Source organism: Sebastes umbrosus, chromosome 20, assembly GCF_015220745.1.
Source record: "Sebastes umbrosus isolate fSebUmb1 chromosome 20, fSebUmb1.pri, whole genome shotgun sequence".
Lineage (NCBI taxonomy): Eukaryota > Metazoa > Chordata > Actinopteri > Perciformes > Sebastidae > Sebastes > Sebastes umbrosus.
The window spans coordinates 17,764,712-17,782,877 of record NC_051288.1 but is presented as its reverse complement, the minus strand read 5'-3'; the positions used below and the strand labels follow the sequence as shown (position 1 = coordinate 17,782,877).

General features: G+C 40.2%; 1 protein-coding gene across 1 annotated transcript in view; it reads left to right on the top strand.

The window, feature by feature from the left end:
• The first annotated feature begins 4,064 nt into the window (after positions 1-4,064).
• Positions 4,065-18,166, top strand: part of LOC119479750 (testican-2-like) — a 46,735-nt gene continuing 32,633 nt past the window's right edge. Inside the window, exon 1 of the mRNA XM_037755670.1 lies at positions 4,065-4,350. Coding sequence (XP_037611598.1) covers positions 4,105-4,350 — 246 coding nt within the window. The 5' untranslated portion in view covers positions 4,065-4,104. The remainder of the gene's footprint in view (positions 4,351-18,166) is intronic.

Here is an 18,166-nt window from a genome sequence, read left to right as displayed (position 1 = left end):
CTACTCCTTTTGTGTAAACTGATTATGCTTGGTGAACAGGAGAGATAAGTTTTATCAACATCTGCCTAGAGAGGAACACGGCGAACTGATGACATCAGTTAATCCCCTTAAAATTAAGAGCAGTCTTCCGTAGCGTAATTCTGATATATAGAAGAAGATGTTTAACTAGTTCTGTGCAGCTGCTCCCACATTTTTAATATATAAGATTAAGGGACTGTTATGTGACAATATGCACACACTTGTTTTAGGGATTAAGCTTTGCTTTTTGATCTAACCTCTGATCTGTGTAGTGATTTAAGGTCTCTGGTGTAGAACCCACTGACGGCTGTTTCTGTTGGAGCAACAGTCGATCAATCAGAGCTTCATAGGCAGGATGAGGAATGGAGAAGTCATCTTCTTACTAGGGCTGTCAATCGATTCAAATATTTAATCGCGATTAATCGCATGAAGGTCTGATAGGTGCTGATAAAAAGCTGGAACTTAACATGTCATTTTAACAAATACAAAATTAGTATTTTAGCATTCGACAACCACATCGCATGCCACAGATGGGCGGTCAAAGTGCTCAAATGTGAGTTAATTGATGGATGAACCATCTGAAAGTATGAATCTGGAAGAGACATTGATCTCTGACTGAGAATTCAATCTGACCAGTGAAGCGCAAACATGCTTGAAAATCCTTTTTGCTTGTACCTAATGTACTGTAAGCATAAAAATGGCTCCCTGTGATCACTAGTCCTTCGAGGCCTCCTGGTCGCTGCTGCTGCTACTAAAGATATTGATGGAGCGGAAGAGGCAAGCTCATAAGAGCCATTTGCAATTAAAAAAAAAAGAAGATCCTTTGAGTCCTTCTCATCCCTACAAGTTACATCAACATGTTTTCCATTTGCTTGTTCTTGTGGGGTTTTTCCTCAGGAGATCAGAGACAGTCTTCCCAATAACATCTCTTTAAAAGCTAATGGTGCAAAGCAGAAGAACACAGTCTTTAAATGTTTCCCAGCTCAGCTGTGTGACCATAAATCTGCAGCACATTCAGCCTGATCATGACATGACTGATGACGACCTCTTGATTAACACATCATGTCCAGCACCTCGTACAGTTGACGTGCACAGCTGGCTGACTCTGCGGGACATTTCTCCTGCTGCCCTTGCCTCCCCAAATTTGGAGCTGTGCACACTCAGGAAAAAGCCTTGCATCTGCCTCATCGGCTGTTTTGATGCCATGTGTCAGTGAGTCGGTTTCGGCCGGCTAATCAGCATCACAGGAACACGATACTGCCCCCGGCTATGCTCGGCCTCGGCCATTATCGGTAACCTTAAACTGCTAAGAATCTGAGCAGAGCGCTGGATTACGTTTATCTTCATGGGGATGAAATAGAGAACGGACGGAGCGAGGGCATGTAGAGTTTAGGAAGCAACAGGGATAACGTGGGTAGACTTAAAATGATGTGCAGGTACAGCAAAACTCTTCTAGAAGAAAAAGTAGCATCACAGCAGCAGCAGCGGCTTAAATAGGCTATACCACACATTTAAACTCTTCAGTCACACAGATCCATCCTTACATTACAGTGTCGTGCAGAAAATCATTGTTTTGCATTGCAATCGTTGCGTATGTTGTGCTGATTTACAGGGAAATGTTTAAGTTTTAAGACCTTTTTATTCTCAGTATTGTGCTGATATTTATCTTATTTCTACATTAATGACCTCATCATGGTGGAAGGAGGGTATGTAACAGGGATTGGGACTGTTGGTTGCAAAAACAAGACATTTCAAGACATCCCCTCTAGGAAATTACAGCCTAATGGGAATTTGTTTCTGTATTTCCTGACAGTTTATACATCAAATGATTAATGAAGAAAAGAATCAGCAGATTAATTGATAATAAAAGCAATCATTAGTTGTGGGGGACTGTCTTTGTGTCAACTGTAGTCCTGCTATTATTTCATTTCGCATGGGAAAAAAAGCACAGTTCTGTCTTCGTACTTGGTCTTTAAAATGTGTTGGAGCCTCCTAAATAAAATATGAAATACCAATTGTTGCTGAGTGTTGGATTTGATTATTTCACTCTACATAACTTTGACGTTGCTGCTGAAGAACTGGAGCAAAGCTACTACTGCTTTAAAAGGAAATTCAGGGAGAATGTTGCTTTAACATTTAAGTAATCGAATTAGCATGAGCTGCCTCATCTGTGCCTGCAACTGACATTTTTCATTTCAAAATCAGTCAAACCGTGTGGCTGAAAAATTAGTTTTTCTTATCATAATATATCTAGTCTTTGGACACATGATGGGAATACTGTTTTAGCAATAGGCTCCATTATATTTTAGGAAGAAAACAGTAGTCCCATGTACCCAAATACGAGATATAATATGATAAGAAAATGGCTGTATCTCAGAAGTACAATTGAGTATTTGGTATCCATGAACTCACAACAAGTTGAATGTCAAAGATATGCACAAATATGCAGTTTAAAAAAGTTTAAAAGTCCTGACTTTGACTATTGTGTGATTTTCCTGTGATCTAAAATTTTCTAAGTTGTACTGTTAGATATTTGCACAAAGTATGTCCGCATCGTAATTCCATGACTTTTGACCAATCAGAACAAATCTTGTGACATTTTTAATTATCTTACTAAATAAAGTCTTTGGGCACTCATTGGTTCCCAAAATAATTCACACAAAAAAAGAGCCCTTTGATAAAGTTTAGACAACAGAACCACGATAAAGGTTTGTTCCAGGTACATCAGATTTTATAGAAAGACACTGCTGATCTGAGTCACCTTAACACAACCTCTCTCTGTGCTGCTAATGAACAAATTAAGAATAAAATGGTGCTAATTTTAAGCTAAATTTAACCTCATTTGCCTTGAGGCCACTTGGGAGTCCTTCAGTGACCCTGAGCGATCCTCAGAGCCCAGTTTGGGCACCACTCACTGCCTTACATATTTTAGCTGAACTGCAGCAATTTCCCTACATTTCTTACAGCCAAATTGTATTGTTTAACTGAGTCTTGTCTTTTTTATAATTAACACTTGAAATGATGAAGGCACTTGCAAATGACAAGGCAGTGCAAAATGTAAACCGTACTTTGGTGTTTCATTTTTACCTCTTTACTTAAGATTTCATTAAATTTCTTTTTACAAAATGAACCAAAACTCTGACAAAGAGGAAGATCGTGGCTAGATAATAATGAGAATAAATATGAAACAAAATTTAAATCATACCCTCTAAAACTAAAAAGAAATCAGGTTTGAGTTGAAACACTATTACTAAGCTTATTTACAAAATATTTTAGTTTACTGGCCTTTTTCCAAAAAAAACAAACATTATAATACAATAAATAAAAGTCTGGTTGATCCTCAGTACAATAAACATCTGTTCCACTTGTATGATTCAATTGCAGTGTGTGTGTGGGCTGCTTACAGACTGACAAAAAAAAAGAAACAAAAATGACAGAAGTAATGAAACCAAGTGAGCAGAAATAAATGATTAGTGCAGGATCTAATCTCTCCTTTAACTCTTTCTCCATCGCTCCATCCTCCTCCTCCTCTCCCTCTCCTCTTCTCTCTCTCTCTCTCTCATTTCCATTCAGTTTGTTGAAGCAGCAGCAGCAGCAGTCTTGTATTTGGATCCTCAGCAGCATCTACTGCAGCAATTTCCCTACATTTCTTACAGCCAAATTGTATTGTTTAATTGAGTCACTCAGTGACTGGCCTTTTTTCCAAAAAACAACTACATTTTAATACAATAAATAAAAGTCTGGTTGATCCTAAGTACAATAAACATCTGTTCCACTTGTATGATTCAATTGCAGTGTGTGTGCGTGTGTGTGTGTGTGTGTGTGTGTGTGTGTGTGTGTGTGTGTGTATGTGCTGCTACAGACTGACAGAAAAAAAGCCAAAAAAAAAAAGAAAAGACAGAAGTAATGAAACCAAGTGAGCAGAAATAAATGATTAGTGCAGGATCTAATCTCTCCTTTAACTCTTCCTCCCTCCTCCTCCTCATCCCTCCTCCTCCTCCTCCTCCTCTCCCTCTCCTCTCTCTCTCATTTCCATTCAGTGTGTTGAAGCAGCAGCAGCAGCAGCAGCAGCAGCATCAGTCGTGTATGTGGATCCTCAGCAGCAGCAGCAGCAGCAGCAGCATCAGGAGATACATCCCAGAACCAAACTGCATGAGCAACATGGTCGTTTTAATCGTTTCTCTGTGCCTGCTGGTGGGCTTCTCGCTCCAGGTGGACGTGAAAAGTGGCAAAGAGGCAGGAAAAGCTGGGAATTTCATGGAAGATGAGCAATGGCTGTCAACCATCTCCCAGTACGGACGCAAGATCAAACACTGGAATCGCTTCAGAGACGTGAGTGCTGTATATTTTTACAGTAATTATTATAAAAGCATGTTTTTTTTTTGTCCCATAGATGTCAGTGAAGGTAACGCAGCTTGTTTTCTCAGGTGATTTTTGCGCACAGTTGGCTGTCGCTCTGAAGTGCACATTATGTGGTGCAGAAATACTTTATATAGATGGAAATATCAACATTTTATAGTGTGTTCAGTTATTATAAGGTGAGAATAAGAGTGTGCCCACGTGAAATGATTGATAAATTCATCTTTCTTTTTTTTTTTTTATTGGCAAGGTGCCTCATTTTCCTCCTAATATTTCATCCATTGGCTTGGCATGCCAAACTAGGCGACTATTTTATAATGTATTTTTATGGTAGAATTGACACTTTTATGTATGGACCTCCTTTTGAGAGAGTGAATCAAATGCAACTCAAAAGGAAATCTATCACACACTCTTTCCAAGCCTCCTTCCTCTGCATATATCTGTGATATTCTGAACAGTGTCTTGTATTCATTGATCAATAGCCATTGATCTGCCATATTGCATATAAAATGTATAGGGCTCACAGTTAAGGAGGCTTCAGGCTGAAGAGCCAAACACAGCAAGACATCGGTTGTTTGTATTCTCTTTAATCATAAATATGAAATATAAAGTGAACAAACACTTTCTATTCTCATGTGGATCTTGTTTGTTGTCCAGACTTCATTCTGGGCTGTAAAAGAACAGCTTTTGTTTATTCTGTTTCAGCCGTGACTATTCACTAGAGATGGGCAGTAAATTCATTTGTCAAATTACAAACAGTGTGAATCTCCCACTTACACTCAAATCACAAATTATAAAGAGCATTTTTTGACATTTCAGATTAATCGAGAATATAACCAAATGAAAATAATCCTTATTGCAAAGGCCTAATCGTAATCTTGTAGCTGCTGGTATTGTTTTTCCTGTGTGTGTCATCGTGGCAAAACTGTGGTCCTATGGAGACACCTACTGTAGCGGGAACGAGGCGGTTTTGAGTACTTCTGTGGACAGATTTTGTCGCCGTGATAGCATCACAACCGTGCAAGATGAAGTCACGAAACGTTGTGTAGTTTAGATCAAAATGAAGTTGGAAGATGGGTGTGGTCTGAGCAAGGGCGCCGGAAGTAGCTCGGTGGGGACGCCTCACTTTACGCCCCTGGTCCGATTTGGTGTCATGGCTGGTGTGATCCAATCGGGAGATGGTCTCTAGTTAAGTTATCAAATTGTTTGAATCCCATAACGTCGAAGTGAGAAACAACTAGGGCTGGGCGATATGGAGAAATCAAATATCACAATATTTTTTACCAAATACCTCAAATACCTTTTGATAAATAATCTTCAGTAATGTGGAGTGGGTAAAGACAAATAATAGAACAGTTATACAGTCTGGTAAGTTTAGAAAATTACATAATTTTACTGTAATGCAGCCTTTAACACCAGGAAAAGACAACACTTATGCTTTATTATGAAATCCAAAGACGATATCTAGTCTCACATCACGATACTGATATAATATTGATATATCGCACAGGCCTAGAGACAACAAACAATGACTTATGAAGTTCAGCCAACCAGTCAGCCCATTATACGGATGGGTGATACTGATAAAAATCTTCTATCACTGCACATCATGATAACAATATAATGTATATTGTGACACAGTACATTTGAAGGAAATTCAATTGAGATACCATTAGTAGATACAATTATCAGATGGGAGTGTTTGTTTTTGATTAATCCACCAAATGAAATACCTGATAAATCAAGGATTCATTTGCACCATTGCACATAATGGCCTGATACAAACAGAGATATCAGACATGTGAACAGTGTGCTATCAAACTGTTAATGCTGAGGATGAGTCTGCTGATGATGTTGGTGGGTTATGATGATGGGGATGTTGTTGTTTTAACCGTTAATGACTGGGTGGGATGATGATGGCTGGATGTATGTCATGCTGTCACTAATGTTTATTGTTTTATGTGAGCTTGTGTGGAGTGTTTTAGCATTTACAAGACAAATTTCCCTTCTGTTCTGATACAGTTAAGTTTTTCCTGCCCGATTCTGATACCTTAATCCAGGGTATCTGCCGATACAGATCTGACACTATATTGCTCTCTTTTCCCCAAATGTTAAAGTCTGTACACCTCACTGTGTGCAACTCATCTGCATAATTTGTATGTAGGATGATATGAGACCAGGGAATGGCACTAAAAACTGAATTGTATATGACATTTCACACATAAACGTGACGTGATCCATTTATTAAGTGTATAGTATAGTATGTACTGATGCTGTGTATTGGATTGGTGCATCTCTAATAGAACAATCTGTACCGGTATACACATTTCTTTCATCTCATGGTGTATATTGTCATATCCCAGTGTCTTTATCTGGTCATAGCCTGAATGATCAGGACACAGGGCATTTTCTATTACTTTGCTGATTCTAATATCTGATTTAAAGCATCCAAAACACAACCAGCAGGGGATGTGTGTGGGATGGGAAGACCGTGAGCATGGTAAGGGGTCAGGAGGTCATGGTATCGGGTGTGTGAGACACCTCCCTGGTACCACAAGACAGAACACATGAATCAGGATGTGAGAGATCTGCGAGGAGGAGTCGGTTAGCAGCGGCAGCGGCGGCTCAGATCCGAGCCTCTACCTTGACAGCCAGAGAGGCCGTTTGATCTCATTGCTGAGAAATATCACCTCAGACAGATAGTCTTATCAATGTCAGCCAGACAGTACCACGCTCTACAGTGTGCAGGAATCTGCCCCACTACCCTGGACCCCCCCGAGGGCGCAGGAAGCTTGTGGGAGAATTTATAATTGAATTGCAAATTTTTTTGTTGTCATGCAAATTTGAATATTATCTTGGCTGGTTTTTGGAGTGGTTTGCCTCACCTGTCCAGTTGGATCGGTGCTCGTTTTCCATCGGTGAAATTGAGATTAGTCAACTCTGTACTAAAGATCTGCATGTGTGCTACCTTTTTACCTTTGGGTATTCAATGTTGAGAACTTTACGAACTTTGGTTTAGCACCACAAACAAAGGCTGGGAAGGCACATCCTCTCAAAGATCTCATTACTGCTGTCCTGAGAGGATTTGTTTGATATGTTTAGAAGTTGAGTATTAGGTGCATTGAATTTAGTTGCATCTGGATTCTGAATTTAACACATGCAAAATGTGGGAGGAAATCTTCACCTCGTGTATTTCCCAATTCCATACTATTCCAGGCTATTTAGTACGCTAAAACAGTCTGTGAGATGTTTTAGCATGTGCGAAACATTAGTATGAAACCAATAGTACGCAAATTGCATACTATTTTCGCTGAAATATTACAGTATGCAACGCTGGACACTATGGCGGCATAAATATCCCACAATGCAATACGGTATTGATGACAACGTTCATAACAGACGTTGACGGACAGCTCTGTAACATCAACTCTTCAATTTAACTGTAAGTATAAGATTTCACTTTGCTATAGGCATAATTTATATTTTAAATTAATTCACACTTTGATTCTCACAAGGTTGGCACGGGTTACCATGGTTACACGTCTCCAACCGGCAAGGAGGCTCTCAGGAAGTGACGATGTAAATTACTGCTCAGTGCGTCCGAAAAGACACATACTACTGTTTATTCACACAAAAGTATGTTGAACGATCGAGTATGTAGTGCATAGTATGCGATTTCGGACGAAGCCTAATTGTTTTGTCTATAAAACATCAGGAAATTGTGAAACAGGCTGATTAATTTTTGCTTAATTTTTCTGACCAACCAGTCCAAAACCAAAAGATATTGAATTTACAATGATATATAATGGAAAAAAGCAACACATCCTCTTATTTTAGAAAGTTGAACCAACAAATGTTTGATTTTTTTGCTTGATAATTTACCTAAATGATTAATTGGTTTTCAATAGCGTCTCCTTGATCTGCTGTAGCTTGGATAATACCTTATTTGTTCATTGCTTTGGACAAAAATTGTCTGTCAAATGTAAATGTAAAAGTTCCTTGAACTGATTAATGAATTGGCTCATCGATTATTTAAACATAGCATTTCACCATTAGTGTCTATAAAAGGTTTTCACCCCTCTGACTTTTTCTTCTTTTCTTGTTTTACAACTTTGGATCCCGGCGGATTAATTAGTCTTTTCTGCAACTGATCATTAGAGAAAGTCTCTTAAATGTCAAAGTGAAAACAAATCTGTTCATTAAAGTTTAATTAATGTGCTGTGATTCAAACTTGTAAAATCATAAAAGATGAAAAAGTCACAGTTGGGGGGCGGTTACTGTTTATATCCGCTGTGTTTGTGTGTGTGTGTGTGTGTGTGTGTGTAGTCAAATGTGTGTAGTGGTATGTAGTCCAAACCTCAGAGGTTTAGCAGTGCTATTCTGACTGAAGATTCAAGTACGGTAAATACATGGAAAAAGAGAGATGACAAGTTGCTCTGTGCAGTATACTCAACCGTAGATCAAAAATGTGTCGGGTACTCTTGGAAATGAGGAAAAAACAGGATAAATAAGAAAGCAATCCAGCACAGTTAATACATATTTAAAGTGAAATTACAGCAGCATGTTGAGGTGTTTTGGAGTGAGACAGGCCTACAAATGGGACAGAAGTACAATGGCACAAACCAAATGAACAAATTACGAAATAGAAAATCACATTTCATAACTAGAGGTGCACTCGGAGAGCGCAGACCTCCGCCAAGGCAGGTTTCATGTACGTCGTTGGCATCTGTCGTCATCCGTTACACATGTCTGAAAGCCTGTGGTGTTAATGCACAGGCTGAGCGGAGTTATTAAAAAAAAATCCCGAAGCCGGATCATGATCCGGATTGCCACCAAAATCTAATGGATTGTTCATTGTGCCACACCCCACACTTCCAAATTTCATTAAAATCCATCGCGGACTTTTGGAGTTATCCTCCAAACGGACAAACCAACGAACCAACGAACCAACGAACCAACGAACCAACGCCGGTGAAAACATAACCTCCTTCTTAGGCCTTCGGCCTTGGCGGAGGTAAAAAGCAGTATATAAGCAGCATTATTATTACTATGGTTGTGTCTAGAAGTAATGTTGAACCTTTAAAAGTGTAAAATATGATTTAGTTTCTAGTTCTGGACTTTTGTTTTAGCTATTTTAGCATTTTGCTTTGGTGTGCACAACAGGATCATGAGTGGTTCGCGGTTGGTGTAGAGTTGGCTAGCATGGGAAATGTTTGTGCCCTTGCTTATCCTGCCTCTTCAGGTGAATCTCATTGTAAAATCAAAGCAACGTTGAACCTGATGAGGAGCTGTGATACTGTGGGTAGACAGCCAACCGAGCTGGCTTTGTTCTGCTTCAGATGGGTCTATTTCGTGCTGCACAGGGCAGTGAGATTCTTCTGAAATGTGAAGGGGTTTTATTTGTTTTTCTAGCTGTCTTGGCAAACAGGTGGTGTGAAAACACAGCAAGCATATTCATACTGCATCTAAAAAAAAATCACTATGTGGGCTTTTATAAAGCGGTGGCGGGGCGATTTGATTGATCTGACTGGTGTTTGAATTGGACCGGTGTACATATGATTATCCAGCATGGAGACATAATGAGGAAAACGTTGAAAGGAAGAACAATAAGACCAACAGCTGCAGAGGCAGGAGGTGTCGGGATAATCCACAGCAGGTTACAGGCTGTTATACAAGCTCCATTATGACTGGCATCAATGTTGAAGCTTTAATCATGGCACACTGCAAATGTCAAGACATCAAATCTCCCGATGTAGATCCCCCCACACCCTCCCACGCGTTCACGTTGCACACCCACACAACAAAGCAGGCAAACAGGTTACAAATGTCCACAAATTAAGCTCGTCTGTAATTAGCTGATTGCATCTTCCTGAGTCAGCTCATCAGTTAAAACGCTTCTTTGACTGCTTGATGTATTTTGTTTCCAACGCAATTTCCTCTTTGCATTTGGGGTGTGTTCGGGTGAATCTGCTCAGCGGGAACTCATGTGAACAATACTGTGCTGTTCATTCACGGCCAGATTCACCCATCTCTCCGAGCAATGCAAAGAAGGGGACTCATTAAAGGAGCCAACCACAGAGGGCTGTTTAAGGTTTTTGCACCTGCTCTACTGTCTGCTACATTTTTAATGAGGGAAAATTGCTTCATCTTTCTGCAGGTAAATGGCTCCTCAGCTCCTTTGGCTGTTAAAATAAGCACAGAGTGAGACAAAACCACGAGTCATCATCACCTTATTGGTGCTTACGAATTAATTTGATAAATGCAATTCGATTACAGTGAGTGGTTCTTTAAATTTCACCCAAGCCCCTCGGTGTGCCTAAATCTACATCCTCAATATTCATAAAGGAATATGAGGGAAGAGAAAAATAACTACCATTTTATTCACTGTACAAACAGTATATGAGCTTGTGGGCTGCAGCTGATGATTATTTTCAATATTGATTAATCAACTGATTGTTGTTGTCTAAAAAAACAAGTTCAACAAATAGTAAACAAATCTACAGCCATGCTAGCGGCTCTGTTTGTAAACACAACATTCAAAGTTGGCCCCTCCTTTCCCGGCTCGAAGACACCAGAATTGCACGTCTCCTGACCATGGTTGCCAGAACACGGTCGCGTCTAGAAGGTAACCCGCATATTGCGAAATCTGATCTGAAATCTTGCAAAAACTTGCAAAAAATCTCACGAGACTCTCTGCCCGGCGACCTATCCTAACCTTAACTATTCCAGATCGATGCCTAACCATCTCACGAGAGTTTGCACCAACTCGAAGGTTACCTTCTAGACACGACAGCCCAGTGAACGATCTGCAGCATCACATACGGCAGCAAAAGTTAAAGCCAACATAGGTCAGAGTCTCTGCAGATACACACACCGCCACACACTTCTAGTGGCTCATAAGTGATGATAGGCCTTTTTCACAGCAGATATTTTGACTTGTCATAGTTGGAAAAGTGTACCGGTGTTACTAATGACACTAACGACGACTCTGTTCTAGTCAGGTGTCCCAGTGAGAGTGACAGTAAATCAGCATGCACAATACCTAGATCATGAAATCAGTGCAGCTAAATTAGTCATTATTTTCATTATTTACACCTGTGCTTTTTCTACTCTGACATGTCAAAATGTCTTCCATGTAAAAAGCCTATTGAGAGGGATTATTTTATTGTTCTATCAGCTCCGTGCAAAGCACCGGAACGAAATAACCGACACATCTCCGACAGTATGATGATAATGCACTTTGCGTGCCTATAGTCTGATAGTCTGTATAGCCTATACCTCACCTTTAGTAAGTTATAATGGACTATTGAAATTCTCAACTATTCATTTTCTGTTGATTGAGTACTCACTTCAGGACACTTCAGCCACAGTGGCATAAAAGCCTTTTATATGGCAGCACATATAGGACAGCCAGCAGATTGGAAGAAGAACTAATTGAGCTCTAATAAGCAACCTGATGCTTCATCCAGCTCTGGATCAGAGTCATTATTTATCCGTGCTGCTGTGGCTGAGATGATGGCGATGGTCCGGTCACTGATCCTACATCAGCACCGCTCCTCTGTGAGAGCTCTTAGAAAAATGCGAGACCAAGGTTCACTCTGTTTTTCTGCTGAACATGATTCTGTTGCATCCTAAGTGACACTGAGCTCCTTTACTTAGCTCAAAGACACGCCGCCAGCTGTGGGTTTTTGTGCTCCTGTCATCAACCTCAGCCATTTATTAGCCTCCCACAGGATTTATGCTCCAGCACTAACAGCCAGTGTAATTACGGATATGAAAAATTAGAGCAAGAGGACGGTATGCAATTGTAGAAAATATGATAATGAAGCCTATTTCCAATTAAAACCGAATGGCGATGCGGGGGTTGAAAATTAAGACGGGAGAAACCATAATAGTTAAATGAGCTAATAGTTATCTGTATTTCCTCTGAAGATCAGCCTATCAAATCAACTATCTGTGGAAATCTGCTCGTTGCACACTAATGAGATCGAAATGGCAGAAAGTGGAGGAAAGAGACGATTTCTTGTCCTCGTGTCATTACCATGCATGTCTTTTACTGGAGGTGAATGTCGGGGGAGGGATTTGCTGCAAGTGTTTGGACTGCTCAGATGCGATTCACAGTGAAAACAGAGAAGAAAGGAGATCCTGTTGGCTTCCCAACACAAGCGTGGGTGATTCCTAATTGAGTGGAGAGGCTGTTTTGTGTTGTCGCTCCTGTGGAAAAGCGCTACTCGGCGGAAAGCAGTTCATGCTTTGCAAAGAAGAAACACTGAGAGAAGCTCAACGGCTACCTTGAACAGCAGGAAAGCTTTTTTCATAAGCATGTTCCACAGCTTGTCCAAATGCACAAAATCCCTTTTCCTTTTTCACGTGGCTGAGTGTGAGGAAGCTACTTGTTGTAATAGGGCAGCACACGTAGATGAATATGTTTCATAATGGAGCCCGGCTGCACATACTATACACCAGTAGCGATGACGGCCTGAATCCCATCATTTTTTAGCCGTTAAACTTCTCTGCGAGTTGCTGAAATGTCGTGCTGAATAATTAGCCGTTCCAAGGTTCTTCTTCTGGCTCTATTGTTCATGCATTATTTATAGTGGCATCTGCCTGAGAGTTGTCTCTGTGCTGGTGAAGCTCCTCTATGCCTTGCTGCAGGCAGAGCAATAAATGCTGCCACTCTGCCTCTGTGTCTGTCTTCATTCATGGCTGTAATGGTGGCACACCCAATACTCAATCAATGATCCAGCTTTTTAGTAAACAACCAGAACTATATCATCGCTTACAACGAGTCGATAATGGAAACTGATAGAGCGTTTGGTTTTTATTCTTTACTGCATCACCTTGTGCTTCTGTCAGTGTGGTTGCTGATAGAGCTGCCAACTCTTAGTCAATAAGTCGACTAATCGGTCGTTTTGGTCTTGGTTAACTAAGACTTTTTCAGTCGATTAGTAATTTTTCATGCTTTTTCATGCTGAATGACTTATTTCCAAGAAACTTTTGAGCACATCTCTGGTAAACACAAGATTGAAAATAGTGTGGAGGAACTCAGTTTTACAGATCTGTCCATTTAATCAACTAAGCGATTAGTCGACAAAATCATGAGTGTTAGTTTTTTTTTTGGTTGAGGACAGCCCTAGTTGCTCGGCTTCCTGGGGTCCATGATAAAACAAATGTAACATTAGTCAAGAAACAAAAAATCTAGACATTAACAGTTGTATGTAATTGCATAAAAGTAAAATAACACAATGTACAGCTGAGGGATTACCAAAGTTATTACAATTTGTCCTGTGGAGGACATAAAAAACAGAAATTTCGATTTCATGGTTGCGCTAGAGGAAAAGTCAGGGGATCATCAAAGTTAGCAGACTTCATCCTCTGGGCACTGTGAATGCCTGTACCAAATTTCATGGCAATCCATCAAATTTCAGACTTATTTCAGTCTGGACCAAAGTGGTGGACCAACCAACATTACCATCCCTAGAGTCACGCTGTTAGCCTGGCTGAAAAGCAAAAAGAGGAATATAAAATGCATTAAAAATTAAAGAAAAAAAACGATTAAAATGAAAAGGCTGGCCCAAAAAGATTATAACAAAGTTAATAAAACACATAACTTTTAAATTTGTAAAATACTGTATTTGATGTGAGTTGGTGAACAAGTTCTGGTCTAGCCCTCCTTTACATTCTTGGTAAGCTTTAGATTCACTAAAACTGACTGAGGCTCATCTTAGGAGTGTATTTTACAGGTTTATAAAATAAAATATAAGCCGAATATATCATTTCAGACATGAGGATCTTCATGATAAGAAACCCACCTGAATATATTGTCACCTGGAAATTCATCTGCCCCCTTGACAATGACAACGACCTTTATTGTTATCGCTCACAGACACCAGGCAGAAACCTCTGTTTACCCTTCACTGGGTAAACACTTTAGAGCAGGCTTCACCAGCTGAAATCACTCTCTGTTATTTGAGAGGAAATTATTAAACCTGAAGAAAAAAATAAAAAACCCTGCAAACATAGCAGTGCATATATTAGCCAGGTGGAAATATATTAGGCTGCAGAGTAAAAAGTGCTGTCCTGAATATATTCAGATCTGCCTCGGGGTGTTTTAGATGTGTGTTTGGAGCCGCCATTATGAGTTGTCTAGGACTGAGCTGCACTAAAGACATGGTCTGAGCAAACACGGCTATTATGTTCAGTAACAATAGGTGTAATAATGCGAGGTGCTCGGGTTCAACCTGGCATTGATAGATTCTTTGCTTCAGGCCACAAATCACTCACTGTTAAAAACAGCAGGGCAAGTAGTGTACAATTAGGCCACAAAAACTTTGAGGACGTGCTCTTGCCTGGGGAGAATCAGCCTCTTTAACTGTCTTCTGTATGTGTGATTTTAACGCTGGACGAGACGGGCGCTTGTTCGTCTTTGACTTGACTGTCCCAGAGCTGCATATGAAGGAGCAGTGAGAGCTGAGCCTCCTCTCTCTGGGAGGTGTCAAGGACATGTTATGGAAGGGACTGTGATCCTGTCTGCGTTCGAGCTGTATTTAGTATGTGGTGGATATATTTGTTTGTGTAAGTGTGTATGTGTGTGTGGGAGACAGAGAGGGAGAGACAGAGACCGTTAATTTGTCGAGTTGGCAGCGTAATGGATACGCACTACAAAGTCATATTGAAATGACCTTAATCAAGCAAATCGTATAGCAGGGATAGGGCGCACAGCTAAAGCGCTAATAGCTTTTTTCTCAGTTGAAAGAACCCGACAGAATCTCATTTATGTGTGATGTAGTCCTTCCTAAAGCCATAACGTGACATCTCAATGTGGCTCCCTGTTTTACTGTAATATCCCGCTGCCACTGCGGGAGATTAGCATTATCAGCAGCCACAACAACCCAATTTGTTCTCATTGCCGTGGCAGACGGGGGGAATTAAATGTAATCAGCCAGCTAGCATATTTAACTTAGCTACCCCTGTGAGCTGTCTCATGCAGATCCCTGTGGTATTTTAACTGGGGATGGTTATCATCATTATCTTCTCTTAACCATGCCGCTGGTCTCTAAACTCATGTGTCTGACGGTTGTAAAAGAGCTTTGTGGCTTCATTGGACTTGTCATTGTACTCTAATTAATTCAAACAGCAGGCGTAGCTGTGGAAATTTTGGAAACAGCAAATACAATATTAATCGCAGGGACAGATAAATGCGTGAAATGATATTGTAATCATATTTTTTGGAGATTTGCTGAACACACATGCTGACGGTGCACTACGGCACGCTCGAATGATTACACAGCTGCTCAGTACTACAAAAATCTTTACACAGGTTTTTTTTTTTATCCAGTTAAAGAAAAGACTGGTGTGTTTTTTTCTATTTTTTGCAGTGTCAACAAAAAACAAGAAACCCAACAATGGATTAGTCTGTCTCTTAATACTTAACAACTTTCCTACTTTCTGTGGCCCCAAACTCATTAGTTTCTACTGAAGATATACATCTTAAAAAACAAGTCACACATTTATAGTTTCATCTTTTATAAAGGCTCCGTAATAACCTAAAACAGCTGGGCACTGTAGTTTATAGCAAATGTTACTCAAACAGGAGTTAACACCGCATTTCCTGGGGGACTATTTTCAGTGGCGGATTAATACACATTTGGTGCATGAGTAAGGATTTTATAGCACCACATCTTTGATTTGTTCAGTGGTGTAAACAGGTCTTCTGTTGTGTCCACTGACACTAACAATTGACCAATAAGGGCTTTGTAGGTGGGACTAAGAAAGTGGATGTTGTCATCCTACAGAGCTAGCTAGCCACCTTGTTACATCCATGTAAAAATAGCAACAGAAAAAATTGCCTCGTTGTGAGTGGATTTACAGAAATAGCAACCATTAAAGTGGCATATTTTCAACCAAGCAACACCAAACCATTGAAAAAGTGATGTAAAGAAATAGATTGCTCTCATACACCGTTCGTAGCTGTACTTACAAAAAATAATGCACTGTAATTCGTATACAGTATATCCCACGAAATCCATTGGTATGTAATCCACATAATTGTAAACCAGGAAAGAGCGACAAACGCCGCGTAGGGAGGAGGTCGAGGTGGATGGGTGGGTCAAGAAACACCTGACTTTTGCCCAGGAGTCTGGTGTTCGTACCCCGTGTGAAACCAGAAGCCAACGTTGATTTATCTGTCACATAACTTCCGTACTTAAGTTACGCCACTTCCGGAGTTATTTTAACCCAAACCACGATTTTTTCCTAAACCTTACTAAGTAGTTTTGTTGCCTAAACCTTACCAAGTTGTTTGCTGTGAAGACGGAAGTTTATTTTGAAAAGACCGTATTCATGTAACGAGTTTAAATTGACACGTGTTGCTGGACAATCGTGGGAAAACGCACGACAAATGAGGAATATTTTTTCGTAAGATATCATATGAGGATACAGTTGAAAGAAATTATGTATTTGTCTGGATGACAGAATAGTGTGCCTCATTAGGTGTACAGTTTTTTGGGATCTACCAGTTCTACTACTACAATAAAAATGATAAAGATAAGGATAACAGCAAGTCAATCAATAGAAAATTAGATGCAAAAATGTCTTACAGTAGCCACTAGGTAACATACAAAAAAAAACAAGCACATAAAATGAGAGTAAAATGAATAAAACAAGGTGTGAAATCACTCTCATAATTGTATTTGTTTGGATTTTCGCAGTTCGCCACAGATTAAATTAAGATTCATGAAAAGAAATGAATCTGCCCTCCAAATATCTGTTTAATACCTGACATTCTCCAAATCAATTACAACTCTGTAATAACCGATTCACAAGGCTAGCTTGTATTTTAAGTAGTAAAACCTGCCGGGCTTGTTTTTCTCTCAGGGGAAACAAAGTCAGTTCGCTAGAGTCTATTCCAGTAGAGTTTATTTTCTGAGCCTCCACTACATTTCGATATTGATTTAGGTCATTCATCTATTTAGGTATACTGATAACTTTTTGTGTTTGCATAAAATACTGATGCTACTACAAAGCAAAAAATAGCACAGTGGCATCAGGTATTTTTGTTTCTGTGGAGCCACATGCTTCAGTTTGTCTTATTATAGTGTTTTTTTTTTCTGCTAATATTGTATGCAGAAGCAGCATGGCTCAGCACAGTAAAGACGGCCCTGCATAAGCTGGGAGCTCCCTTGGGCATATGTGTGGAGCTCAACCTGAAGGCTCGCCTCTTCTCTTTCTGCTTCTTTGTTTTGCAAATGGGGGGGAGGGAGCGATAAGATGCTGCAGAGACTCAGCCGTTCCGGGGTTCTGCTTGGCTCAGCACTGGGGTTCAACACCACCAGAATCCATTTCTTCTGCATCCCGCGCCGTCCTCCTCCTCTTCTCCAATTACTGCATCTCTCAGAGCATGCAACGCCTTGATTCAACTGTGGAGCCTGCTACAGCGAAAAGCGAGCCCAGCCACACTGTTTGATGTGTCACTTCATCAGTGATTTGGAGACCACCGCTAACGGGCTCCTGAGAATGGGGAAAAAGGTTCATTTCTGTGATGCAACTTCCAGAAATGTGGTCTTATTAGCCGAAGGCGGCCGCTCCAGAAGAAAAAGCTTCTTTTATGTTTTCAGACTCTTATTTCAGGTTGAAAAGAGACTCTTTTCATGTTAACTACACATAAAACAGCCTGTGACTTGATAGAAAGTGTCATTGCCTGTTAGTTAAATCATCTGCATTCTTAGGCAAGAGCCAAACTCCCCAGTCAGCTTGATTATTTCTGCATTTCAGTGCATACGCTTCAGAT